The 26,949-nt window shown below is 49.2% G+C and overlaps 5 protein-coding genes across 9 annotated transcripts in view; 2 read left to right on the top strand and 3 right to left on the bottom strand.

Moving 5' to 3' along the window:
• The first annotated feature begins 782 nt into the window (after window positions 1-782).
• LOC124066025 (histone H1-like) lies at window positions 783-1,993 on the top strand. 2 transcript variants are annotated; one of them, XM_046402078.1, is made up of 2 exons: window positions 783-1,826; window positions 1,863-1,991. In XM_046402078.1, exons 1-2 carry the CDS (start codon window positions 1,302-1,304, stop codon window positions 1,938-1,940), a joined length of 603 nt encoding a protein of 200 aa, XP_046258034.1. In that variant the 5' UTR covers window positions 783-1,301; the 3' UTR covers window positions 1,941-1,991. The 2 variants fall into 2 exon arrangements, with proteins under 2 accessions (XP_046258034.1, XP_046258033.1); XM_046402077.1 differs by having other exon boundaries at window positions 783-1,993.
• A 754-nt stretch (window positions 1,994-2,747) lies between these two features.
• On the bottom strand, window positions 2,748-3,223 carry LOC124066027 (histone H2A-like). Its single transcript, XM_046402080.1, has one exon. The coding sequence runs from the start codon at window positions 3,187-3,189 to the stop codon at window positions 2,803-2,805; it is 387 nt and encodes a 128-aa protein (XP_046258036.1). The 5' UTR covers window positions 3,190-3,223; the 3' UTR covers window positions 2,748-2,802.
• A 292-nt stretch (window positions 3,224-3,515) lies between these two features.
• On the top strand, window positions 3,516-4,013 carry LOC124066026 (histone H3). Its single transcript, XM_046402079.1, has one exon. The coding sequence runs from the start codon at window positions 3,550-3,552 to the stop codon at window positions 3,958-3,960; it is 411 nt and encodes a 136-aa protein (XP_046258035.1). The 5' UTR covers window positions 3,516-3,549; the 3' UTR covers window positions 3,961-4,013.
• A 610-nt stretch (window positions 4,014-4,623) lies between these two features.
• Window positions 4,624-5,080, bottom strand: LOC124066028 (histone H2B 1/2-like). Its single transcript, XM_046402081.1, has one exon. It carries the CDS (start codon window positions 5,036-5,038, stop codon window positions 4,670-4,672), a length of 369 nt encoding a protein of 122 aa, XP_046258037.1. The 5' UTR covers window positions 5,039-5,080; the 3' UTR covers window positions 4,624-4,669.
• Window positions 5,081-13,221: 8,141 nt separating this feature from the next.
• Window positions 13,222-26,949, bottom strand: part of arfgef3 (ARFGEF family member 3) — a 33,438-nt gene continuing 19,710 nt past the window's right edge. For 2 of the 4 annotated variants that reach the window (XM_046401861.1, XM_046401864.1), the window contains 21 exons: window positions 26,224-26,538; window positions 25,297-25,430; window positions 24,876-25,021; window positions 24,197-24,376; window positions 23,946-24,087; window positions 23,682-23,804; window positions 23,414-23,517; window positions 23,088-23,232; window positions 22,873-23,001; window positions 22,542-22,718; window positions 22,208-22,322; window positions 21,705-21,807; window positions 19,418-19,549; window positions 18,997-19,127; window positions 18,447-18,455; window positions 17,548-17,766; window positions 17,280-17,451; window positions 16,707-16,808; window positions 16,159-16,544; window positions 15,415-15,904; window positions 13,222-14,822 (listed from right to left, as the gene is read on the bottom strand). In XM_046401861.1, coding sequence (XP_046257817.1) covers window positions 14,631-14,822; window positions 15,415-15,904; window positions 16,159-16,544; window positions 16,707-16,808; window positions 17,280-17,451; window positions 17,548-17,766; window positions 18,447-18,455; window positions 18,997-19,127; window positions 19,418-19,549; window positions 21,705-21,807; window positions 22,208-22,322; window positions 22,542-22,718; window positions 22,873-23,001; window positions 23,088-23,232; window positions 23,414-23,517; window positions 23,682-23,804; window positions 23,946-24,087; window positions 24,197-24,376; window positions 24,876-25,021; window positions 25,297-25,430; window positions 26,224-26,538 — 3,646 coding nt within the window. In that variant the 3' untranslated portion in view covers window positions 13,222-14,630. The remainder of the gene's footprint in view (window positions 14,823-15,414; window positions 15,905-16,158; window positions 16,545-16,706; window positions 16,809-17,279; window positions 17,452-17,547; window positions 17,767-18,446; window positions 18,456-18,996; window positions 19,128-19,417; window positions 19,550-21,704; window positions 21,808-22,207; window positions 22,323-22,541; window positions 22,719-22,872; window positions 23,002-23,087; window positions 23,233-23,413; window positions 23,518-23,681; window positions 23,805-23,945; window positions 24,088-24,196; window positions 24,377-24,875; window positions 25,022-25,296; window positions 25,431-26,223; window positions 26,539-26,949) is intronic. The other 2 variants (XM_046401863.1, XM_046401862.1) reach the window with 2 other exon arrangements.

Here is a 26,949-nt window from a genome sequence, read left to right as displayed (position 1 = left end):
ACTCCGAGGTACAGACACTCAACAACAGACCGTATGAATGAGCCGACCACTGATTTGGATGCTGAATGTTAGACCAATATGCTTTTAACAAAGAATCTGAAAGCTGCAAGCTTGTTGTATTGCTCGAGCATAATATTGACAAATAAAAACATATTTGATTTTCATGCTGCATTAAGGCACATACTGTCAGTGTTGGGCCATGATGCATCATAATGTCGCCAATAGAGGCTTATTATATATTAGGTTGCAATTTGTTTCGTTGTTTTCATGAGTTTCATTTATTTATTTTTCCTATTAGTCAATTAGTTGTTGTGCTTTTGGAAAACCCAAAACTGAAATGACTCAAAATGATTCATAGAAACTGTCGTTTATTTTCTGTCAATCAACCCATCAATTTATTAATTGATACAGTAGCGTTTGCAGCTCAGATCATATGTGTTATGGGGCCATGTGTTACTGTTTGATTTTCAAAGTAAGTGGACCAAAATGTTAACTGAATCGGTGCTGTGCTGTTGTTGAATAAAGGAAATAACAAAAATATGTTGCATTTAGATTCATCTGTATGGAACCTGTTGACAAAGTAGAATTATGTCAAACTGATAAGTTAAAGGGGTGGAAACCTTATTTTTTAATTAATTTAACTTAAATGAATTATTATTTCCAAAACTGCACGAGTGTTACGTTTACAGACACGGGGGTCATGTAAAGTTCAGGGTGTTCAGTCAGTTTATGGTGGCGGCGGTCAGCAGCAGCAGCCCCGTCAGGAAGCCTCGGCCTCCATCAGTGTGTTTGCTGCTACCACAACATCGTGGCTTTATGACAAGCTGAAGGTCAAGCGATGCTCATTTTCACGCTGAGTCCATAGACAAAAGCGCAGAGCAGCTGGAAAACCGCTTTTGACGGAGCTCTGCTGCGTTTTCCAACGTTTTAGGAGAGAAATGAGTGCGAAAAGCGGCCGAGCGGCGCCGCTCATGCCGGTCAATATGAGAGCTTTGGAGGCTCCACGGACAAAACGCAGAAAGCTTCAGGGCTGAACTCGACTTCAACACGAAGAGACTCGAGTCCGCCAGCGGCCACCTCATCGTCAGCCTCCGGCGCTTCTTCCCACACTCACCGTGGACTCTTTTCTGCTGAGGAGAAAACACAAGTGAGCCGCCATCACAGCGCACTCAGGAGCCGCCGGCCGCCTCCAGTCTCCACGGCTCTCATGCTGTGTTTAAGTGCCGCCTCCTGCGCCGGACTGTCCAGCTTTTCTCTCACACTCGTCTCGTCCTGAGCAGCAACGCAGCAGCAAGTAGAAAATGGCCGAAGTCGCTCCAGCAGCTCCGACCGCCGCTCCGGCTAAAGCAGCCAAGAAGAAGGCGCCCCGGCCGAAGAGGACCGGACCCAGCGTCAGCGAGCTCATCGTCAAAACGGTGGCCGCGTCCAAGGAGCGGAGCGGCGTGTCCGCGGCCGCCCTCAAGAAGACTCTGGCTGCCGGAGGCTACGACGTGGACAAGAACAAAGCCCGGGTCAAGCTCGCCATCCGGAGCCTGGTGACTAAAGGGGTCCTGGTTCAGACCAAGGGGACCGGGGCCTCCGGCTCCTTCAAGATGAGCAAGAAGGCGGCTGAGCCCAAAGCCAAGAAGGTCGCCAAGAAAGCCCCCCCGAAAGTCAAGAAGCCCGCAGCCAAGAAACCCGCCAAGAAGACCAAAGCTGCGGCGGTCAAGAAGTCCCCGAAGAAGCCCAAGAAACCCGCGACGGCCAAGAAGGCCACCAAGAGCCCAAAGAAGGCCACCAAGAGCCCCAAGAAGGCTACCAAGAGCCCCAAGAAGGCAACCAAAAAGGCCCCTGCAGCCAAAAAGGCGCCCGCAGCCAAAAAGGCCCCCGCAGCCAAGAAAAGCCCCGCAAAGAAGGCTGCCAAGCCCAAAGTGAAGAAAGCAGCAGCCAAGAAGAAGTGAGCTGCCGTCACACGTCCTGAGAAAACGGCTCTTTTAAGAGCCACCACCCGGTCCACAGAGCCGACTCCTTCATGTTCCCACCTGGACTCGTCACATTCACACTTTCACATAGTAATAAAGTACAACACATCCGTCACAGCTAATTCATCTTACTATCACATTAATGACCGATGACGTCACTTAAATATCACGTGATCCGCTGACACTCACACCCGTCATGTTGTGAGTCGGTGGAGGCTAACGTGATGTTTTCTTTCAGTGCTGAAATCACCGACGCCTCTTCCTCACTTTGAACTGTATGGTGATGCTCATGTATGGAAGTGTTTCAGATCAGCTGATGCTTCCACACATCATGGACATCAGATCAATAGTTTATATTGTTTACTGTTGATGTTATGAGTGAGGCCCCAAACCAGTAGTTTTACTTTAATACTGTAGCTACATTTATAACACGTGAGGTGCTTCATGTAGGACGGTTACTTACAAAGCAGTACTTTTACTCTGCTCTGTTGGTACTTTTACTCTGCTCTGAAGTGAAGCTGAGGTGGATCAGAACCAGTTTTAGTGTTCTGACAGTAAGGTTTTATCCTGAAAATCACGGTTGTAGGTTTTTATATCTATCTGTCTATATCTATATACTGTGTATCTATCTATATCTATCTATCTATACAAACAAACGTTGCTTCTATATGTAATAGTTTCCATTTAGTTCTTTACTGGACATTAAATATTTATTTAATGCACTAAATGTAACAGCAGGTGCATGACGGAGACCTGAGGGGAGCTGCTCTTTATCAGACGGGAGTGTGTGGCTCTTAGAAGAGCCGTTTTGGGGCCGTTTCCGGTCGGTGGGTCTGCGGGTCTACTTGGTCTTGCCGGGCTTGTCGGTCTTCTTGGGCAGCAGGACGGCCTGGATGTTGGGCAGCACGCCGCCCTGAGCGATGGTCACTCCGCCCAGCAGCTTGTTGAGCTCCTCGTCGTTGCGGACGGCCAGCTGCAGGTGACGGGGGATGATCCTGGTCTTCTTGTTGTCGCGGGCGGCGTTTCCAGCCAGCTCCAGGATCTCAGCGGTCAGGTACTCCAGCACAGCCGCCAGGTAGACGGGGGCGCCGGCACCCACACGCTCCGCATAGTTCCCCTTCCTCAGCAGCCTGTGGACACGACCGACCGGGAACTGCAGCCCGGCACGGGAGGAGCGGGTCTTGGCCTTGGCTCTGGCTTTTCCGCCTGTTTTACCTCGTCCGCTCATTTTCACTACCGGTTTGTGGTCTGAACTCAGAATCTGTGAGCTCCGCAGACTCGACCGTCAGTTTTATGTCGGCCGAGCTCCCGGGGGAGCTGCTGTCACACCAACCAGAAGAGGGGCTCCGGCCGAGGGCGGCCGCGCTCCGTTTTGGCGGACTTTTTGAACAGATTTCTCTCCAATAGGCAGCGGAGGTTGTGGCGGCGGGTCGCTCCTCCGGGCGGTGCTGAGCTCCGACAGACGCTCCACCAATCAGGAGCAGGCGGCCTGAAGCGGCGCTAACGTTTCACTGCCGCCCCACAGTTTAAGAGCAGCGGCTCTCCAGTCTCCGCCACACTTTTCTCCCGCTCAGAGAAACAAAGTATCATGGCAAGAACCAAGCAGACAGCCCGTAAGTCCACCGGCGGCAAAGCCCCCCGGAAGCAGCTGGCCACCAAGGCCGCCCGTAAGAGCGCCCCGGCCACCGGCGGAGTGAAGAAGCCTCACCGCTACAGGCCCGGCACTGTGGCTCTGAGGGAGATCCGCCGCTACCAGAAGTCCACCGAGCTGCTGATCCGCAAGCTGCCCTTCCAGCGCCTGGTCAGGGAGATCGCTCAGGACTTCAAGACCGACCTGCGCTTCCAGAGCTCCGCCGTCATGGCTCTGCAGGAGGCCAGCGAGGCCTACCTGGTCGGCCTGTTCGAGGACACCAACCTGTGCGCCATCCACGCCAAGAGGGTCACCATCATGCCCAAAGACATCCAGCTGGCCCGCCGTATCCGCGGAGAGAGGGCTTAAGCTGAGCCGAGACCCGCTCACACCCCAAACATAACGGCTCTTTTAAGAGCCCCGCACTGTTTTCCCTGAAGAGCTGCTTCCTGTGCGTGTCCCATGAAACACACCAGCACCGCGTCTCATTAAGTGACATGCGGGGCTCAGGGCCAGAACACAACAAACATCCCCAATACAGACAACCGAGACGTCCTCCATGTTTTCTGTTCTCAGCATGAACGTGTTAGCTTTTCTCCCCTTTTCATTCTAAATTAATCTAATAATAACTACTGTCATTATTAGATTAATTGCACTACTGATGTTTATATCTTTTATTGTGAATTTTTGTTTTATTTATTTATTTTTTATATTATACAGCGTTATTTATATTTATTTTGTTAGGTATATACCGGGACCAGGGAAACTTATTTCGTTCCAGTCATGTTCTACATGTGTGAATAAAGCACTTTGAATCCTTAACGCGTTTCATTAGTGCGTGATGAAAGTCATACGGCATATTCATAGAGTGGTTCCTTTAAAACACTAAACCAGATGTCAGTCTGTCATGGTGCATTACTGTACGTTAGACCAAACGGTCTTTTGATGGGATGGTGGTTTCTTAAACGTTTTGCTTTGTCAGCTGACCCTGAACGCAACACACAGGACCTGCAGCTCTCTACTGAAGCGGTGGGTGGTCCTGAAAAGGACCGTTTGTGTTGTGTGGACTGACGGCAGTTTACTTGGAGCTGGTGTACTTGGTGACGGCCTTGGTGCCCTCGGACACGGCGTGCTTGGCCAGCTCCCCGGGCAGCAGCAGGCGGACGGCGGTCTGGATCTCCCTGGACGTGATGGTGGATCTCTTGTTGTAGTGAGCCAGACGGGAGGCCTCGCCGGCGATGCGTTCAAAGATGTCGCTCACAAAGGAGTTCATGATGCCCATAGCTTTAGAGGAGATCCCGGTGTCAGGGTGGACCTGCTTCAGGACCTTGTACACGTAGATGGCGTAGCTCTCCTTCCTGGGCCTCCTCTTCTTCTTGCCGGTCTTGCTGGCTTTAGACACGGCTTTCTTCGAGCCCTTCTTCGGTGCTTTCAGGGTTTCAGGCATGGCTGCAGATCGACTCTGACTACCAACTAACACGCTGCTGGCGGACACGCTCCATATCTATGAGCCTCGTGCAAATTATACTGCGCTGTTGCTCTCTCACTATTGGCTGCCACAGTGCTCACGACTGAGCATGCGCCGGCACAAAGCAGCCGTTCGAAACCTGCAGCGGCAGACCACATGTCGGCGGGTCGTGATCAGCGCCTGCTGTCCTGACGGTGTTTCCGACTTCCTCAAAGCCTCCTCCAAACACAAAACACGTTCAAATGAAAAGAGTTGAAATAAGTTCGCCATGTTGCAGCGTTTCGTTACTGAGTTTAAGGTGTTTCTTGGTGTGACAACGTTCATCATAAATATAACATAATATGTTATATTTTCTCATATTAATCAGAATCAGAATCAGAATTCCTTTATTAATCCCTGGAGGGAAATTCTTGTTTCTACAGACAATTGCACATGCAGTATTCCCGACCAAGAAAGGAGAAAAGTGCAGAGTATATAAATAGGATAAACCAAAACTAAAATCTCAAGTACAGTAGTATTTACAAAAACTGTATTCAAAAAATTTTTTAAGAAAATTTAAAAATACAGGTATGTACAATGTGTAAAAGTAGCCAATATGTACATTGTATAAACAGTGAGTGTGTCCGTCACAGTGCTGAGTTTATATTCACCGTTATGTGTTATAAGACAAGAGCAAACACAGTGAATAAACAAATCAATCACTTTGTATTTACTGATGAATATTATATTACATGCATTATATTACATATTTTATTGCTTAGGTTTTCCTTTCTGTCTACTGGTTTCTTTTGTTTTTTGTGTCTTTTTAGCAATAAGTCTGACTTCCACTCTAAAAACACACAAAGAGGAGACAGAGATGGACCACAAAGGTGAGAAAAAGAGGCAGGAAGAGACAGAGAGGGACACAGCAAAGATAGAGAACATGCAGAAGGAGGACGAGGAAGAAAAGGTGCACGAGTAAATGGAAAAAGACCACCACAAACCAGCAGAAGACACCATCTACAGCGGAGGTCTTCTCCACAGAAGACACTTAGAGGGATTATAAACAGCGGATCAACAACGAGAAATAAAAACAAAGGCAACAGAAAGGGACACAAGGAAGACAGAAAACATGAAGGTGGACGAGGAAGAGAAGGTGGAATATAAGACAGAGATGGACCGCGATGAGAAAAAGGTTCAGAAAGAGACTGAAAGTGACACGAGGAAGACAGACAATGATGAGGGCGAGGGAAAAGAGATGGTGGAAGAGACTGTGGACTGTGCCAGTCCGACAGAAGGCGTCATCTGCACCAAGAAGCCCCCTCTGTGAGACTGAACGGCTTCATCCGCGGAGGGCCGAGGACTGAACAAAGGTAAGACACCCAGTGATGACGTCAACCAAAAGCAACGGGAGTCAGACAACACGGGCAACACCACAGAGGAAGAACCCCAGCCGAGTTGTTCGTACCAGAACGTTGATGGATGAGCCGGTCTACAAGGCACCTGTGGTCAGCCCGGGAAGGGGGCCTCCTCTTATGTGCTCCAGAGCAACATTTCTTCTTGTTAGGATTCCCTTGTCCGTTTGTCTGTCATACCACGGCTTTTGGAAGGACTGCACATTACAACAAAAACATCGACAAGTATCATAGTAAGCAATAACAAATAATATGATGGTAACATTTACACAAAACATGTATGTCAGTTATGTAAATACTGGTATATTATTCATGTAAATAATGTACACAGGCCTTAAATAACAACAATAATAATCAGAGCATCTTATTTATGTGAATAATATGTATAATTTAGATGTATGTAATTTTAAAATAATTTAGATATTTGTATAAATAAAATGTTTATATAAGATATGTAAAAATGATATAAAACACGTATGTTAATAATGTAGAATACAGTAATAAAACAGAAATAAAACAAAAAGAGCTCCTCACATCTCACTTGTGTAATTAATTTTCAACACTGCATCAGCGTCATCACATGAATCTGGAGGTTTTACTGTTTTAAGTAATAAACTCAGTGCTTATAGACACAGCTGGTAACTAGCTGGTGAACACTTCAATATTGTTCTGAGGAGGAGAAAACCAAAGTCTTCTCGTCATATTTGATTTGTGTGCGAGGACACTATTGGCACGTTACACTGCTGGACATCATAACTTTCAGCTGGATCAAATAAAGAAATACATTTCTCACACCAAACATGAATAACTCTAGATAATAATCTCAGTTTGTAAGCAACTTGTTTAATAAACCTGCATTGTTTTTTCTGGCCAGCAGGGGGCAACTCCACTGGTTTCAAAGATCAAGTCTGAATGAGTGTTTGAGAAAATCACTTGTGACCTCAGTAACCAGTTTGATGAGTTTGGCGTCTCATTGCTGCTCTCAAATCTTCACTACAGCGTGATGTTAATTTTGTAAATAATGATTCCATTTAGAGTCAAATAGACCACGAAGCAGGGGATGCTTCAGGGTGGGCCTACAAATAATGTCTACTCCTCCTCCTGTCTGATAAGCTAAGTTCAGTTTAATGTTGTGTTTAAGTGTAAGTGAAAATTTTGCTGAAAATTGCTGAGCACTGGCAAAGCAGACGGTGCATGTTTAAATAATATTTTTGTGTTCCTGGTGACAGATGAAAGACGAAACCCTGCAAAATAACACTAAAAAAACTACCAGAGAAAACCGCAGAAATTGTAATTCTCTACTTTATTGTCAGTCACTGTATCTCTCCAGTGGTCAAACAGAGAGTCAAAAATGAATGTACTGTGAAAGATTTATACAAATATCAAAATCACAAAAATGTTTCTGTTTCCATGAAGGACTGTGAAAGTGGTTGATGCTCACTCTGACGTGAGGTCTTCATTGGGAAAATACAACTCTTAAAGGACGCTACAGATATGTTACAGATCAAATACATACCATAAGAGTAAAAAATAGTATGACGTACAATCAGTCATAGAAATGGGGCAGCAGGGTACAGACAGAGGTCTTGCTGGACTGCCTTCTGTGTTTTGATTGGTCTAGAGAAAGACACCTTAAAAGTCCTGAGTGTTCAGCAGCATTGACCTTTTAAAGGAGCAACTTGTAAAATATGGCCAGAATTCAAAATACAAGAGGCCGCAGATGAGCAGATAAACTGCCAGCTGCTGCTCACCTCTGGCTGTAGCTATAGCCACTGTTAGCTCAGTTAGCCTTGGGGGCCCTGTAGCTGACTGGACTGTGCCTGGACCGAGACCTCAAACATGGGGGAACAACAGACTGGGACACTGGCACACATCTCCCAGCTGAAACTACGGGGGCCTCTACAGGTACAAAGTGGCATTACAGACAGGACGGGCTGGTGCTAGCTGATTAGCATGCTAACGTTAGCAGATATCTGCTACACAGTACGGAGGCGTCACTGACATAACGCCAACACTGTAGTTTCTTCACAGCCTGTTGAAGATGTCAGTGTAGTTTTCAGTGTTTTAAACTGGCCACATCTTACAAATTTCATCTTTAAAAGGGGAGTCGCAGGATATCACAGGGAGCTTTATGATGTGCTGTAGATCCTGTCCAAAAATCTGTACAGATTTCACTTCATATGTTATCATCCTCCTGTCTCTCCTCTGCCTCCATTCAGCCTTTGAATTCTTCCACTATGGGTGTCTTGTCTTTCAGCTTCATCCCTCCTTCTTCATCTCCGCTGCCTGTCTCCGGTCCAGGACTTGGTGGCAGCAGCTCCAGGTCCTTGGAGCTGCTCGTGCTGGCGGCTCTGGCAATCCTGGTGAGTGTCTGTTCATACGGCGAGGGCAGGTAGACCATGAGGAAGACGCCGTCCGTCACGTCCTGCTCGGAGCTGGAACTGGGGAGCTGGTGCTCCCTTCGACTGCGCCGGATGGAGGACAGCAGCTCGCAGTTCCTCTCCGGGTCTTGCAGGTCCTCCAGCGCGATCACATTGGCCAATCCCAGCTTGCTGCTCAGACTGAAGCCTTGCCTGCGGCGCCACATCAGGAAGCCGAGGACACTGAAGAAGAGGAGGAGGAAGGAGACGGTTGCTACGGTGATGTAGACGGCTCTTGCACTGGTGATGGCCTCACCTGAGCTCTGGCCCTGCGAGTAGCCACAAAACAATTAGTTTTCTGAGAATAAATTAACACACGATCACAATTAGAATTATGTTTTCTTGCAGTAATCAGCTAAATTTCACAGTCAGGCCCGACGTGCTGAAGCGTCACGAGTGTCAAAGTGAAGAAAATAAACAGATAAACAACATCTGCTCTGATCTGTTTGAATGAATGAATCCAGTCCAGACGCTTACAGTGAGCACACTGAACGTTACTCACTAACGCGTTAAAGCTCTGGATGCAAGACAAAGATCACAAAATAAAAGAGATAAAGAGTCACATTTCGTTGCAGTTTTTGAGCACGAGTCACTGCTTGCTAATGAAACGACACTAAAAATAAATGTTTGCCTCCGGATTCATCGTGCAGGAAAACCAAGAATCTAACAAAGATGAAAGTTTTGGATGAGCAACAGTTCGTTTGTAGCATCTCTGAACTGCGATGTCTACTTCACTGACAGGCTTCCATATAAATGACTCTCAGTCTGACTCTTCATTTGGCAGTTGACATGTTGTTACACAACCTCAGTGGCCAAAGGCCAGAATGCGGTCGGCTTGCTGATGAACTGAGATTTGCCTTTGCTGAATAATCCACAGAATCTGCTTTTGCTGTACAAACTGTTCAACAAAACGCAACAACGAAGTGGTGACATTTTAGTTCATTAAGTGTTTCTGGAAACATTTTACAGATCAATGACAGCAATCAGCATCAGATGTGGACAAACTCACCGGTGCCTGTCTGTCGGTGGACGGCAGAGCCGACGGTCCAGACGACCAGTCCAGAGAGTCCCGTCCGGCAGGTCCAAACTTCATCCAGCTGCTCTCCATCAGAGACCGCATGGCGGATGCGTGAAGAGTCCGAAGCCCAGCCGGACGCAGGGGCTGCAGGGGCCGAAAGCGCTCAGAGTAGGTGCAGTGGACGGAGAGACGAGGAGGACGAGTCCTCTGTGAGCTCGGGGGGACGCTGACTGCAGAGCTGAAGTGATCAGCCTGAAATAATAACTGAGAGGGGGAGGAGGGAGGAGGAAATGAGGGCAGCAGACAGTTGGTGAGTGTCCAGCTGGGAAGAGACACGTCACTGGTCCTGATGGGAGGATTTACAGCTGCTGGGAGCTCGTCCACAGCAGCAAAGCACACGTTTCCCAGTTAGTGTCCCACCTTATTGTGTTCTGCAAAGGTAAATAACAACCTCACCTGCATCGAGGACAAGCGTGACAAAATGTTGTCTTCCAACGTGACAGCTGGTGAAATCAGTTCACTCACCTGAAACCTCTGCGGTCCAACAGTTTGTCCAGTGAACCTGGTTCAGTCCAGGAATCAGGCCTGGATCTCAGGCTTTATGAGTGTGAATGTGATCAGCTCGTCCTCTGAGCCACTGCTTTAACAATGATCTTCCATCTTTCAGCTCTCACTGTTTGAGCTGAGAGGCTGAAGAAGAGATTTTGTCTTAAAAAGGTGCAAATAACATCTTTACAAATCAAGCACTTCTGTTAGCAGAAGTTAGCAATCCAAAGCAACCTTAGCATCTGAATCGTTTGTCACCTGATTAGCTACAACAACGTTGACACGATAAACCTTCAAACTGATTCTGATGGTTCCCATTTGATCGCTCCAAAATAAGCACGAGAAGGTTGATGATGAATACCTAACATGTGTAGAAAACTGCATTTAAGTGGATTTAAATAACTTCACCAGGTGACTGTGGCCAGTTTGCAGACCAGTCAAAGTGACCAGAGGAGGCTGTTGTGGGCGTGAAGACGTGAAACAGAACAGAAACACATGAGATGAGCTGCTTTTATTGGAGCACACAGAGCAGGCAGGCCTCCTGGAGAAGCACTTTGAAACACAGCAGGTACACAACTGAGCTCAGGAGAAACGAGCGAAGCAGCAGGTAAGAAACACCAGGAGGACGAGGAAGTACATGTGCTGTTCTTTGATATCAAAAGCAGGAAAAAATACACTTTTAGAAATCACAGTCACAACATGAGCTTCGTCAGCCAAGGAAGCAAACGGCCAAACTGTGCAGGCTCCTTCATCACGTTCACCTGCAGGAACGCCGACAGACAAACCGCCGCTGAGTTCTTCAACAGGACACGAACAACAGACAGTTTGCATTAAATACTCAGCTGCCATCTTATCGTGGCCCTTACCCCTCACACACACACACACACACACACACACACACACACACAGCCTGGTTACAGCCACAGAGCTGATCAACAATCAGACTCAGTGTGTGTGGGTGGCATCAGGTGACCGAGGAGAACACTGAATCTAAAGTCAGCCAACACGCCCACTTACAGCAGTATGCATGCAGGCCCGTGACTGACATCACGACGGCTTTGAGTTGTCATAGCAACAGAAACACTCGGGAGCTTCAGAGAGTCTGACGAGTCAGTCTCTACGACACGGTGGGCACATGAAACTGAACGTGGTCTCTGCCGTCTTGGCCCACGTTAAAACCTGACTTTGCAGCCCAGCTTCTTAAATATTTCGTTTCGTTCAGTCACGTAAAAGTTATGTGTGAACACAATCCAGTTCCCTCATAAATGTTATTTGCTCTTACAAACCAGTTGTATCTAAAGGTGATTTCTGTTTGACAGGGTTTGGCATCAATAACACACAGAGATTTCCTGTAAAACACATTTGTAACAGCTGGATTGTGTTTGTTAAGGTTTCCTCTAGCTGAACGGTGTTCTGGACGTCCCCCGTCACTTGATCCTGCACTTCAGAAACTGTGTCAGATGTCTGGGTCACGTACGTACTTCCTCCATCAGCGTCAGACGACAGGGCAGCGAGGTCAAAGCCGCTTTGCTTCCGCTCCTACGCACTCAGAGAGTCGAACCATCACACATCAGCTGAGAAGAAGCAAAACCAATCATCCACCCACTGAGGGCCCCAAAACCAGTTAATGAGTTTATTTTAAGCAAAACCTCATCAACTAAAGGTTGATTTGACACTTTCTCAGTCAGCTCTTTGTTAGCAATCTGAGTGAAGTCAGTACAGCAGGTCAGCGCCTCTTCAGCCTGTTCAGCCTCAATAATCCCTCGACTGCACAGCAAGATGCCAAACTGTACGTGACTTTACCGTAAATTATTAGAAGAAATGCGATTAGAGTTTGCAGCACAAGGACAAAAGAAAGAGTTGCCACAAATCATAAAGAGCTTAAAGATTTTCTCATGACATCTTTCTGGCGATGGAACACATGACAATGGACGGATTGGAAGCTTTTCTTCAGTTAGAACCCGAGTGCATCAAATCTGCTTAGAGTGCAAATGACGTGATGATCTTCAAACTGCATATTCATGATTCAATCTCTTCTTAATCTCAGCTCTGGCCTGTCACACAGACGTTCACAGCAGAACGGTAAAAAGACAAAGACGTGCGGCGAAGAAACGAGCCCACGAACGACATCCGTGAGCGGAGTCGAACTGCTGCCGGACAGCAGCTGCACGACACGTCAGTCCGCTGCTGTTTTTAGATGGAAATGCTGTCACGGAATTAACACCAGCTAAATCCACCCTGCGCTGCCGCTGATCACACTGATGGCCGACAACATCTGCCCGCTCGCTGCCTGCCCTCAAACAGCTGGGACAAACAGGGACGGGTCAGGGACACGGGGGGGAGGGGACAGAGTACCCAGGCGAGACAAACTAATGCTGTTTGTCTTTTACTGGACGGCCAGAAACTTTGCGAGAGGGTTCAGAGCGCTGATCTCCTCGTGGGAGTCTGGGTCAGAAAGTAAAAAATAAAAGTAATTATAATGTTTAGTGCACTTCTGCTGAATCTCAAAAGAGAGGCGGAGCATTTGTTTGACTGACAGATGTTCCAGCCAATCAGCTTCAGACAGGCTCCACTTTTGACAGTTGACAGTTAAGGTTAGGGAAAGTTTTTATTAACATTTAGATAAAATCCTGATAGTTCCCACACACACACACACACACACACACACACACAAGCAGGTTTGTCAGCCGACAGGGAGCCTTCAAGACCAACCGACTCAGTATTAAGTTCAGTAACAAGACTAAAGGACAACGTGGACAGAGTGGACAGACAGACAGAGTGGACAGACAGACAGAGTGGACTGACGGACAGAGTGGACAGACAGACAGAGTGGACTGACGGACAGAGTGGACTGACATCCGTGATATTCCGACCAGAGCTTTATGACAACTGGGACTGAACATGCACAAAGGTTATGGAGCGAGAACACACTGGGAACGATGGAAATCTGCCTGAAACTGAGAAATTTCATGTGAACAAGCAGGACTTTGTGTCCTGCTTGTGTCTGAGATCAGATCAGGAGGTCGTCCTCTCACACTCAGAGTTCACATCACAGCTCACAGAAATCCAGAGAGTTTCCCACACTTCACAGACTAAAGACGAACCCAGAAATCAACAATCGTGATCGGGGCTGCTGATGACGTCGTGCGGATCTGCTGACTCGTCTGATGGCAGCAGCAAACCTCATCAAGGCTGACTGATTGAGCCTCAACACGTGTTTAGGATCAGCAGCCCCTGAGGGAATCAAACCCGCAGCGAGACCCTTTAACGCAGCACAAAATCAACCAACTTTGGAAAAAAACAAAAAGCCAAGTATGACACGTAAAGTATTTGAAATAACACAGCATTTACACAAATATGTGCAGGATATCACCGGCATTAAACATTCACACACGCATACTGCATGTGGTGTTTGGTTAAAATAATAAGTAAAGACATTCAGCTGGAGGTGAATGAAACTGCACAGGACATTCAAACGCACTCAGATCAGACAGGAATCGAGTCTTTGCCCCGACTGAAATCCGTCGCTGCTCACTTCATCAGGAGGCGAACTGGCAGACCACCCACAGGTCTCACTGTGACCCCCCATCAACACAACCAGGTTCCCTGGAGGGGTTTTGGCCACTCGTGGCGCTATGGGGCCATGTTTTAATGAACGAGCCTCTGATGCATGATCTGCTTGGCACTTCCTGCTGACTGCAGGGGGCAGTGGTGCAGATCTTTAATGTGTGGAGGCCAGAAAACACAAAGGTGTTCAACAGGGGAAACGCTGAGTGAAAAGATCTTCTTCTTCATGTGACTGAACTCAGCAGCAAACCAACTGCTCTGAATGAGTGTAGGGAACGTTTAAACGCGTTCTGGTGCATTTAAAAGGTTAGACAGAGTGTGTGTGGACGAATATTAATCATGTTGAGACAGAAATGAGTCACGCTGTGGGGAGTGTGTGTGATGTGGGTGTACGTGTGCTGTCAGATCATCCCCTCATTCTTCTCACCACACTGACCAATCAAACCGTCCAGCTGCATGTCACATGATGTCCACCAGTGTCCTCCCTTTTCTTCACAAGAGCCACACGATAACATCAGAAAACACAAGCTTCCTTCTCGCTCTGTTCAGCCAATCAAACCAGACAAGTTCATCCCTCATCTGTGTGCGTCCTCCACCGACAGGCCACGCTCTTCTTCGCCGCCGTGTCACATTATGATGTCATAGAGTCTGCCGACGCGGCCCAGCCACTCACGCAGCGCCTGGCGGACGCGGGCGTCGGTCACGTGGCAGGACAGCTGGCTCAGGCAGGGGTAGAGCGCCGGCTGGAGCGCCAGGAACGAAGCATCGGACAGGAGGAGGACCTGATTGAGGAGCGTCAAGACCATGTTGGTCCACGCCTGCAAACAGAGAGACGAATTCAACGACAAAGCGTAAGCACACGAGCAGACGAATTTACACGGCAAACAAAGTCGGCCTCTGAACTTCCTCTGTGGGCTGTCAGAGATCTTCTCACATCACATTCACTGTTCAACTCTCTGCTTCAGGCTGAGCTGCCAGCACACACGCACATCACCTGTTGGTGAGAACATCATCAGTCTGGAGTCTGATCTGGGATCAGAAACCCAGCTGGATAGCTGACAGTCTTGTTGTTAAGCATCCTGTCAGGTTATGTTTACTGTTTGTTACCGACTCTGAATCTGTTAGCATCACGTTAGCTTCCTGGCTGGAGTGAGAACATTTCCACTGCATAGCTTATTAGCATAACTTATTGGATGGGACTGGTTGTTCCAGGCGTTAGTCAGACCCAAAGTTGTTACCAGGGAAAGTCACAGCTTTGGAAACATTTTAAATGTTGAGTGAAAAACACATGAAAATATAAATGAATGGTCTTCATTTTATCTTTGGTAAGTGGCCACATGGTTTGAGTCCTTGTCAACTGGTTTTAACCTTAATCGTTAAAAAGCTGACTCTCAGTGGTCAGATCTGTACCTGTATCTGAGCCTCGGAGTCCCTCAGTGAGATGCTGTGGGAGCTGATGGTGGATTCTGATCGTGGTCTCTTCTCCTGCCTCAGGATTTCAGGTCCTGCACTCACTGAGTGCCTCAAAGGGGGGCCCTGCTGATCCACCAAATGCTGGGGCCTCTGTGGGGGCCTCTGCGACTCCACGGGGCCCCTCCTCTCCCCGATGGCTCCTCCTCCTCCTGCCGCCGCCCGGCCCTGCTCCTTCATGAACAGGTTGACGTGGCTCTGCTGTGGCTGCTGCTGCTGCTGTTTCCTGCGTTTGTACTCCATCATCAGCTTGCTGATGGTTTTGTCTGTGGCGATGGTGTACAGTTTGTTCCCGGCACTTTCCCACCACTCCTTCCTCCTGCCTGGTCCAGCGCCGCCCGGGGCTCCTCCTCCGACTGAAGTTCCCGTGATGCCGGAGTCCCTCCTGTCGCCTCCGGTGCGGAAGTGGTGCGGCAGGCTGCCCGTGCAGCTGGGGGGAGAGAGGAAACGCTGCTTTAACCAGACTACACCAACACCAACACGTCATCAGCATCACGGCCGCACTGGATGTCAGGAATAAGAAAACCGAGTGAAATCGCAGATAAAGCACTTCAGTACTGGATGAGTGAAGCTGGATGATACTGAGGCCTGTGTGCTCTGTGAAAACACATGAAACTGAACGAGTAACCGAAACACATCTTCCAGCATCTTGGATCTACACGTTTGCCTCCTCTGACGTCAGACCTGAATCCCGGGCTGGGCGTGGGCGTGTCTCCGGGTGATGCTGTGCTCGTGTCCGCCGTCTGGCACCTGTACCCGCCTTCCTCGGACGGCGTCCCCCTCGCCGAAAGCCCGCCGGCTGACGTCGGGGTGGAGGTCTCGGACTGGAAGAGAGGCAGGAAGAAGACGTGATCTTCTCCTCCCGCCGCTCCTCTCTGCAGCGCCGTCTCCTCCAGCGAGCTCTCCAGGTCGCGGTGCATTTGGATGTAGCTGTTGCACAGGTCCATGCACAGCTTGTGGAGGCGTTTGACCAGCCAGGCCCAGTCGGTGCTGCCCAGCGGCTGCACGCTGAGAGACGGGACGGGGGCTCGCCAGTGATGCCGCTTGTCCCGGCCGCGAGGGGGGCTGACCTAACAGGAGGAAACCCAGCGTTAAAGTGCATGATTTGATTTTTCAAAATCACAAGAAGCCTAGCAAGTCGACTTGTTCGATTAGGAGGATAACAAAACAGAAAGCGGATCATTTCCTCAGCAGCTGCTGACCGATCGGTTGGATGACCGTCGGCTCATCACCTGTGCCGTTTCTTCAAAGATGTCTTCGTCCTCTGAGGACGCAGAACCGGGGTGAGACGAGTCAGAGCTCCCCTCCTCTTCCTCGTACAGGATCCTCTTCACCTGAACACAAGCACAGGTTCAAATATGAGACACATGAGTTGTGAATGCTGATGAGTTGTCATGTGCAGCTGTGAGGTCATCACAATGAGAAGCCGTTAAAGTGTGATCGCTGTGACTTTACTACGTGGAGGTCAGATGGTTATTAGATGAATTAGTCTGTTTTAATTTAAGATACATTTGTTCCAAACATAAAAATACCTGCAGTGAACTGCCTCCATTAGACCTACCAGAAACACAAAAGGAGACCTGAAAACACAAACTAAATCTGGAACATTTCTAAAAGAACAAAGAGAAATAAAAAGTGACCCAAAGCAAAGGCAAACTGAAAACAAACTTCAAGTTTTATGAATTCATTTTGTATTATTCTTATCCTTATTATTCAGCACTGACAGCTCGGTCATCTGGCTTTGCTAAGATCAACACATCACTGTTCTTCTCTCATTTATATATTCAGATTGCCTCGGCGTCTACCTGCTGTGCGGTCATGCAGTCGGCCTGGCTCAGCGTGGCACACAGCAGGGCCTGGAAGTACAGGTTGAAGCTCATGGCGGACTGACGGTAAAGATTAGCTGCTCCGCAAACACCCGACACCTTCATCAGCAGGTACTTCAGACCCGGCCGAGTGTCGAAGTCTCGTGCTGTCCTGCAGAGGAAGATGAGTCAGCTGAGTGTGAAGCTCGTCAACGTGATCATCAAACCGCTCTGTCGATTTACATCCTGACGTTCTAGTTGCAGTGACCTGTAAGAGTCCAGCAGCAGATCCAGGATCATGGCTAAGTTAGTCATGGAGATGTAGCGCAGAAAGCCGGCTGTGGCTCTGCTGGGGTCAGAGGTCACAGGCGTCACCCGGTCCTGACCGTCCGGCTGCCTCACGAACTCCTCCAGCAGGATGTCGTAGAGGTTTTGGAGCAGGACCTGGTGGGACAGCAAGCTCACCACGATGGTCCGGAACGGGATCCTGCAGGACGGCGGTCAGAGCACATTCAGTCAGTTTTTAAAGGAACAAGCTGATGTCGATGCTGTGAGAAACTATTTAAAGCTGCTGTCTGAGCTTTCAGAGGAACTGAAGCTCGTTTTCACCTCCTGACGAAGTTTCATTCATTCAGTTTGTGCCAAGATTTCTCTCACAGGATCTGCTTCATGTTTCATGCAGGCAGCTTCAACAACTTAACACCTCGGCGGTTTTTAAGACTAGAACACAGACTTTGGAGCAGACTGGCGAGTGTGCGTCACTGAAAACCTCTCGTCCTTCGTGTTGTTTCCCTCATGAGGGCGATGGAGGACGAGCAGGACTCGGCTCGCCGTGGTGCACTGCACAACATGCAGGGACATGCAGCGTGTGGCCCGAGCTGCACAGCCTGGCACATCTGAATGGTGAACAGCAGCTTCAGTTACGCTTCAGTGCAAACTTGTGACTAATTAGTCCAAATCTGTGTTTCTCCTGTCTCCTGTAACATTTACAATCGGCTCAAATTCTGAACTAACTGGAAATGGTTTTGACGTCGCTGCGAAGCAGGTTGGACCTCGTCTACAGAACACCAGTATACAGCAGATTGACGCCACACTGTGCAGCTCCGCAGGCGGATGTCAGCTTGACTGTGGACATCATTCAGAGACAAACTGTCCCCGATGTCTTACCCGACTTTCCTGTAACCGCGGCAGCAGAAAGACAAGCACAGAAGAGACAGAGGGAGACAGATTTCACCTTACAGTCATGTTTCCAGGACGGAGGACGACTGTTTGTCTTCTTTTTGTTTTCCTCCTCTGAAACGAGGTGCTTCTGTTTCATTTAAACAAAGTCCAAAAGGTACAACAGAAAACCACTGACATAAAGATGGCTGACGCGTCTCCACTTCCTCCCACAGGACGAAAGAGAAGCCAAAGGAACAGTTTGATCTAAAATTTAGTAAATGAAAGTATTTTTCCATAATTAAAAGACAAGTGAGAGTAAATGTTTGTTTGGTTGTGGTGGTTTTTCAAAGACATGAATATCTTTGGTTCGTGTCTTTGTAAAACTTGTCAGCTTGCAGGATTCCTGCTGGTTAGAGTTTTAGTGTTTTGGGGTCGGAGCAGCAGGATGTAGTATTAGTTTATTAATCCTCGTCACATGCGGGTCAAAACACCCTTGTGTGTGTGTGTGTGTGTGTGTGTGTGTGTGTGTGTGTGTGTGTGTGTGTGTGCTGTCCACCTCTTCTGCGCGTGTCCGTTGGACTGCTGGTCAGACGGCAGCTCGATGATGAGAACGCAGGACTGAGCATGCTCAAAGCCCTCCTTGTTGTTGGGCGTCTTTGGAGAGCACTGGGTGTCCAGCATGAAGACCTGGGACACAAAGAGGACACGTCAACGAGCTGTCCTGACCAGTCCTGACCTGCTGGTGTACTGCTGCTGTAGTAACAGTACGACAGTGAAGTGAAGCTGTAACAGAGTTTTGGATGAGCCGGAGGCCACAGAGAGCGAGGAGTTTTAACTGTCCAGTCCACTGCTGATGAAGAGTCTCCAGAGGCTTTGGATTTGAGCCTGGAGCAACAACAGACCCCTTCACTGTCCTGCTGTGTGGCGCGTACATCACAGCTGCGACGGCGCTCGCACAGCATTCACATCACACTGACCTGCTGAGCCATCGCTTTGATCCTCCAGTACTCGGCCTCAGCTGAAGGAGAGTGAGACGGAGCCGCCACCTTCACCTCGCAGGCGTCTCCGGAGAAACTGTCCGAGCCGCTGTGAAAGCACGCCAGAAGGTTCTGTGGAGACGCAGACACGGAGACGTTAACGGACACCTGCATCCAGGAACCACACAAAAAACGCTGGTCCTGATCCAGTTTTGATTAAAAGCTCTCATAGAAACCTCCTACGCTTTACAAAGCGGACTAACCCTGACAGTAGTCTGGGGCTCGCCGGCTCCACCTCGCCAGCAGGACTAAGAAGTCCAGGGTGAATCGAACAGCTCTGGACTCAGTTTGACCCCGGGTGAACAAAGTGTGTGTGTGTGTGTGTGAAAAGGCGCCGAGTTATTCTGGGGGGGGCAGATCTTAACCCAGGAACAAGCACAGGACAGACGTGAAGACAGACAATGAGGACAGGACGGACGTGAGGACAGACGATGAGGACACGTACAGCTCACAGCTTATATCATGTCAGTTTCCATATGAAGCAGTACATCCAGATAAATTGTACATTACTTTAACACAGTACACATACTGTGTGTACTCCATACCGAATGTGACCTCACTCCAGTACTTCAGTAAAGCCATCAGAGGTTTTGTGCTCGTGTCTCTGCAAGCAGAAAGTCCACATTAAGGACTGAGGCTTTACATGCAGTACACCTTCGGGACGAGTTAGTCCGCTCACTCCTCAGAGTACCTTAACAAATACTATCCCCTATCAAACACATCTGTACACGTTTACATATTTTTATTGAAGCAGAAGCCTCAGCGAATTCTGGATTTCCTTGAAAGAGTGAGAAAAGTTCATCCAAAGAGTTTCATGCAGCTGCTGTGGAGCAAAATCCAAAATACTTCACAAACAGCTGAGGACCTTTTGTTTTTCGGACTCCATTTTTACACCCCGAAACACACGGACACTTTTCTGTCCACGTCTGCTGTCTTCACCACGTGAAGGTGAGATGAGAAGGTGCTGAAGAACATAAAGAAGAGCAGGACGAGGCCGAGCTGCTGCTGGACGAAGCGGCGCTGTGACGAAGGCCAACAGGAGGTCTCACATGAACAGCTGGAGGCCTCACATGCGTCTGAGGACAATAACATGCAACACAAACATATAATCACATGAACAAACTGGCTGCATGTTCATGTGGCTCACAGCACATCAAGCTGCACGTTCCTACACATGACACTGAGCTTTGAGCCCCGAAAAGCCCCGACCCATCAGCAGCTTCCCTCCGGGCTTCAGACCGAAGAAGAAACAACCACAGCTGACTCAGTTTGTTAAAGTCCTGAAGTCTCTGGAAACGAGCAAAGGGAACGTCAGCGGTGCTAAGATCGTCACCATGTCCCTCTGCAACACACACACACACACAGATGTGGCTCTAAGCTGTAAAGCCGCTTAGCTGCAGTCAGTTGGGCAGCTGCAGGAACACACACACACACACACACACACACACACACGTTTCATCGGGTTCAGCAGCTCTGAGTGCTGCCTGCTTCCTTTGTCTCACCGGCAGCTCATTTACTGAGTGATTTCTTAAACTGATTGTGAGACGAGAAGCTGAACAGCAGGCCACAGGAGGCTCAGACACCACCTGTCAGGTCGGCCACAGAGGTGGACCACCGGATCAGTTCGACCGAAGTGAGTTTTATCAGTTAACAAGGCAGCAAAGCTCAGATCCAGAAGGTTTATGGATGTGTTTTTCTGCCAGCAGGTGTTAGACTGACATCACAGATACTCTGGATATTGTAGTTCTTGTACACTTCACTGGTAGTTTTGTCACATGAACTGGTCTAGAAAGGCTCAGAGCTGTAGTCTTTTCATTGTCTGTCAGATTATCAGATTATTCTGTGTGTTACTTTAACATGTTGTTCCTTTTGTGAGGAAAACTGATCTGCTGTGAGCACAGAGGCAACGTTCCTGCTCCCAGTTTGTGGAACAGGATGAAGGCCTGACAGCTGTAGGACTGTGTGTGTGTGTGCGTGTGTGTGTGAGGTTAACGGGGGTTATCAAGCTTAACGTGAGTGTCAGCATGTTGATGGTATTAACAGCAAAGCTTTCAGATTACTTCAGTCCCGACCAGCAGCTTCAGATTGAGGTGGATTATGTGCTTCACTCCTCTGGACTGACCTGCTGACTGGGAACGTTTGTTCATTTGTGCATCACACACACACATGTCTGCACCGCTGGATGTATGCAGGTGTGTGTGTGTGTGTGTGTGTGTGTGTGTGTTACCTTGACGGGCTCCAGCGTTGCAGAGAAGGCGTCCTGCAGAGCGCAGCAGGCCAACCTCCACATCTCCTCGGTGAACACTGGACCCACGGTGACCAACACGTACCTGCACAGCACCGAGACACAACTGACCCCAGACTCCTGCTGTACCATTTAAGATTTTTTGCACACAAAATGCATAAAAATGTACAGCTGAAACAGTCGATTTATCAACCGACAGAGAATTAAAGAGAATTAATTGTAAACTATTTTGACTTGTGAATCTGAGTACGCCCTCCTCTGCTTTCACACTCACTCTGTGTTGTTACTGTGAACAAAATCCCACCAAAACTGCATTAATCATCATCGTCACTGTCACTTGCTGCTAACATTAAACTCTTGGCTCTTGAAAGTCCTGACTTGTGAACCTGAACTCGGTCCAGCAGCACACAGAGTCACAGATGTGTAACTGACTCCATAAAGGAGGAGGAGGAGGAGGAGGAGGAGGAGGAGCTCTGTGAGGTCACCTGATGCAGGAGCAGCCCACTCTGGAGATGGTCTCTGCAGGTTCAGACACACAGGCCACCAGCAGCTTGAACAGGTCCTTCAGCATCAGGTTGATCAGAGACTCGTAACCAATATCTGCAGTGATGAAGACACACACACACACACACACACACACACACAGTTTAATGTGACTGAGCAGGAGGACTGGGAAATAACAACAACCGTATGAGCTAACGACAAGGTGAGATCAGTGATCTGCTCAGTGATGCTCAAATGTGTGAAAAATGGTGTGTGTGTGTGTGTGTGTCTCAAAACCCTTTGAGACACACACACACACACACAGGTTTGTCTCACCTGAGTGGATGAAACTGTTGACGTGCTCCACCACCAGCTCGCAGCACAGGCCGATGGCGTGCTTGAAGTTTGCAGCCGCCACATCCCAGTAGGAGTGGTCGCCGTGGCTACGCTGCAGCCATAGTGACATCACAGGAAGCAGCAGCTGGATGACGGAGAAGATGGCGAAGCCTGGACCTGGAGGAAGGAGACAGAGTGTTGACCGAGGTTCACTTTACGAGGTCGAGTCTTGTCTCAGAGGTTTTTCCCCGTCAGCAGGTGAGATCAGCTGCGGTCATGTGACCTGCGGGGCCGTGAGAAACTCCTCGGTTGCCTGGTGTTTGAGTGTTACCTGGCGTGGTGGTGACCTCTCTGAGCAGGGAGAAGAGCAGCTCCAGGGTTGGGGGTTGGTGTTGGCGAGGACAGTTTGACACCGCTGCCGTCAGCTGCTCCAGTAACAAAATCCACACCTGGATCAGCCCTGCAGGACACACAGCAAGGCGGGGACGGAGTCAGAGGACCGGACGCAGGACAGAGCTGCTGTGGACGAAGAGACGCACGCGTCACCTGTGTCGTCATCGAACTCCTGCAGGACGCAGTCCATCCCGTCCTCGGTGCTGATGGAGCGTTCCTGCGATCTCATGGGCAGGCTGGCGAGCCGCGCCCCCAGGAACACGGGCTTGGACGGCATCTTGTAGATCTTTGCCAGCAGCTGTCAATCAGACGCTTCATTGAGTCACAGAGAAGAAGAGGAACAAATAACCTGCACGCGCCCAGTGAAGGCACAAAGGACCCCCTCGACATCGAGAACTTCTTCATTCAGAACTTCTTTTCAGAGGGCAAAACTTAGGAGTTATAAGAAGTGATGTCAGTGCGGACAGGAGGCCTCTCACCTGTGAACATTTGCGCAGGTAATCAAGCGCAGGCAGGCAGAGGTCAGTGGAGCTGAACCCCGACGCGTGGACGCAGTCTCCGATCTCCTTATAGTCCACCTCTCCTACACACAGACGGGAACAAACAGGAGATTAACATCAGACGCAAAACAAAGCGTGAACCCGAGCACGACTGGCGCGCGTCACTCGGGTCTGCTGTGAACGAAGCGCTTCCTGCAGGACGCACACTCGGGTGCTGCTTCCTGCAGCACGCACACGTGAGACAAACCTAAACCTTTGACGAACTTCATGAGGCACATGATGTAGTCGGTGGCAGCGTTGGCAAAAACCTGGATGTTGTCAGTGTTGATGAAAGCCTCAAAGACATCGAAGACTGGAGCCTGAGATTTTCCTACAGGAGAGGAAGGGAGGGAGGAAAGGAAGGGAGGAAGGGAGGAAGGGAGGAAGTGAGAACTCGGAGCTGATGAACCTGATAAAATGTGTGTGTGTGTGTGTGTGTGTGTGTGTGTGTGTGAGAGCCCGTCAGACGTACCCATAGAGTACTCTCCCAGCAGGTAGTCTTTGGTGTCGGTCTTGCTGCTGTGGACGGTCCTCAGAGCGCTGAACAGAGGCCTCCACCCTGACAGGATCTGAGGAGAGCACATCTCCACCAGCTCGCCGATGGATGTCACCACCTGCGGGGCGGCGGGCGGAGAAACAGCCTCTACACCATGTCCTGCTACAGCTACGGATCATTTACTGACTCACTCACAGAGGAGGTGAAACCTGTTGCCAAGCTCTGACCTGATCCTGCACGTCCTCGTCACAGAGCTCCAGCTGCATGATGTGCTCGAAGGGCCTGAACAAAGCCTCGTTGAAGTGGAAGTGTGGAAGCTCCGCCCAGCTCGTCAGCACCTCCGTCAGAACATCGTGGATGAAGGAGACGGCCTTCTGGGACACGTGGCGTTCTTTGTGACACGCCGCCTGCGAGACGGAGACACGTTTACTACACACACACGCTGTACTGTCGTTTTCATCCCTACTTTGATCCTAATCGTGACAAACAAACCTTTCAGTGCAGCTGCTGAGCTGAAAGTGACACCTGAGGGCTTGGAGAACAAGTCTCCAGCTTCTTCAGGCGTTCAGCAGAAAGCTGCCATGCTGTTGCTACTGTGAAGCTGCAGAAATGTTTTCTGGACGAGGAAACTTCACCCGAGATAATGACTTTTAACTTTGATGGGTGAACTGTTCCTTTAGTGGAACCACGTGAACAACCGCTGTGGCCGTTTTTCCGTTCAGCAGAACTGCAGCTGCTTGTGTTACATGTGGCAGTAAAGACCTGAGCTTCATGTGAAACGAAGAGCAGCTCAGCAAAAAGGAGGAAAGCAGGAAGAGGAACTAAAAGCATGAGCTAAACAAACTGAAGTGCAGGATTGTACGAAAAGCTTTCGGGTGGTGCTGTGTGTTTGCAGACGGGCCCCACCTCCACCAGGTGCGGGGCCACCACACTCCAGGTGATCATCATGTGCAGCAGAGGGCGGTTCTTGTTCCTGACGATCCGCAGCATGGCCTCGCCCAGACGGAAGAGGTGCAGAGCGCTGCGCCGGTCCAGCGTCGACTTGGCCTCCCCTACGGCCACACAGAAGGGACAAAAAGACTCTGAGTCAGTTTCACTCGTGTCTTCATCTCAGACAATTAAAACACGAAACTGAAGTTAAAGCTGTGATGAGCGAATGGGCTCAAAGGGACAGACTTCGTGTGGACCTGACTGAGGACAGTTTGGATAAGTAATAAATATGAAGGTCTGTGTGTGCATGTGCATGTGCATGTGCGTGTGTGTGTGTGTGTGTGTGTGTGTGTGTGCGTGTGTGTGTGTGTGCGTGTGTGTGTGTGTGTGTGTGTACCTGGCATTGCCAGTGAATAGTCTCCAGTCTCAGTAACAGAGTCGAACAGCTGAGACTGAGAAGCTTTCCTGAGCTGCTGCAAGAAGCCGACCAGACTGACCAGGTTCAGTTTGGTGGCTGCTTCTTCAAACAACCTGGAACACACACACACACACACACACACACACACACACACTCAGAAAGTGCTTTGCTCCATTCATTTCCTTCCTGATCACAGTGAAAGCTGAGCGTGCAGACGGACAGAGTCAGCAGCAGAGGGTTTTTCGGTTTCTGGGGCGGCTCTGCACTGTACTTACTGTGTTCTGGCACCACTTTGTGCTTGTAAATGTGTTCAGTCCATCTGCTCCAAGAGATCAGAGAGAACACTTTTATTTCATTCCCTCCTAAAAGCAGCCGAGATCACTGGTTACGTAAGAGATGATCCTCTGAATGAACACACACTCCGTATTTACAGCAGCTGTGTGTGTGTGTGTGTGTGTGTGTGTGTGAGGGAATAAACTTTTATAAGAGCAGAACTGCTGCCACGCACACACCTATACACACATTTGTATTTCTACAGCGGAGACTCCACCTAATTCTACATCTACACACACGCACACACACACAGCTCTGTGTTGCTGCTGCCATCATGTGGCCGTTATATGTCAAAGCGCCCCTCCTGCTGATCTGCTTTTCTGTGTTTCTCGTGAAACACATTTCAGTCTGTTTGCTCTTTTAAAGGAGAAATCCACCTAAAATACCTGCCATGACGTCACAAATCACACGTGAACATAAAGTTTTTGTTAGTCTGTAAGGCAAACAAAACCAAATGTTTCTGCGATAACATTTTATCGGTGTTGATGAGCTGAGATTTAGAAGCACGTTGTACATGTTGTGAGCCACACATGTTGGATGTGCGTGGACGTGACCGCGATGGCCGCCTCCTACCTGTCGGCCTGCGTCGACAGCGTACACACGGCCTTGGCGGCGCCGGTCCCGTTCAGCAGGCTGCCGCTCCTCAGGTCGCCGCCGCGGCCTCCTCTGCTGCTCTCCCTCAGCAGCTCCTGGATGGACAGAGGCTGGATGACCGGCTGGCTCAGGCCCAGCTCCGAGGCCTCCGAGCTGGGCTCGCAGCTCAGCTCCAGCCCCAGGTCCACGGACGCCGCCTGCTGGCCCTGCTGAGTGATGGGCGTCAAAGAGGACGACTGCGAGGAGCCGTCGCCGAAGTGTGTGTGCTCCAGAGAGCTGATGTACTCCGTCACCCTGAGGGGGAGGACGAGGGAAGACGAGGAGGTGAAACGGACAGAAGTCAGTGAATGTAACATCTGACTCAGCAGGACCTCATCATCTGAAGAAGAAACGTTCTCATTCGCTGTTTGTCAAACATTCGCAGAGAAAATGTTTCCATCTCCCAACAAGAGCTTCCACGTTTTCTTGAAAAAGACAAAAACCTCCAACGAGCTTAAAACGTATTTGTCAAAATGCAAAATTTGTCCTAATTTTGCTGTTTTGCATTAACCTTAAGTTAACTTCTAAATGTGCATAAAACCAAAGTGTGTGTTTGAACTGAAGCAGTGCAGGCTTCGTTATCCCAGACCTCAGAAGGTTTAGGGACTTTCCAAAGCCCAAAGGTGTGAAGCTGCTTCTTTTCAATCATCCCAACAGAAATTTAGT

The sequence above is a fragment of the Scatophagus argus genome, chromosome 10, assembly GCF_020382885.2.
Source record: "Scatophagus argus isolate fScaArg1 chromosome 10, fScaArg1.pri, whole genome shotgun sequence".
Taxonomy (NCBI): domain Eukaryota; kingdom Metazoa; phylum Chordata; class Actinopteri; family Scatophagidae; genus Scatophagus; species Scatophagus argus.
The sequence above is the reverse complement of the archived record's forward strand: the minus strand, read 5'-3'. Positions and strand labels throughout refer to the sequence as shown.

What these genes read in the sequence shown, in the direction of transcription:
- LOC124066026 (XM_046402079.1), top strand. Translation starts at nt 3,550, where the DNA reads ATGGCAAGAACCAAGCAGACAGCCCGTAAGTCCACCGGCGGCAAAGCC.
- LOC124066027 (XM_046402080.1), bottom strand. Translation starts at nt 3,189, where the DNA reads ATGAGCGGACGAGGTAAAACAGGCGGAAAAGCCAGAGCCAAGGCCAAG.
- LOC124066028 (XM_046402081.1), bottom strand. Translation starts at nt 5,038, where the DNA reads ATGCCTGAAACCCTGAAAGCACCGAAGAAGGGCTCGAAGAAAGCCGTG.
- LOC124066025 (XM_046402077.1), top strand. Translation starts at nt 1,302, where the DNA reads ATGGCCGAAGTCGCTCCAGCAGCTCCGACCGCCGCTCCGGCTAAAGCA.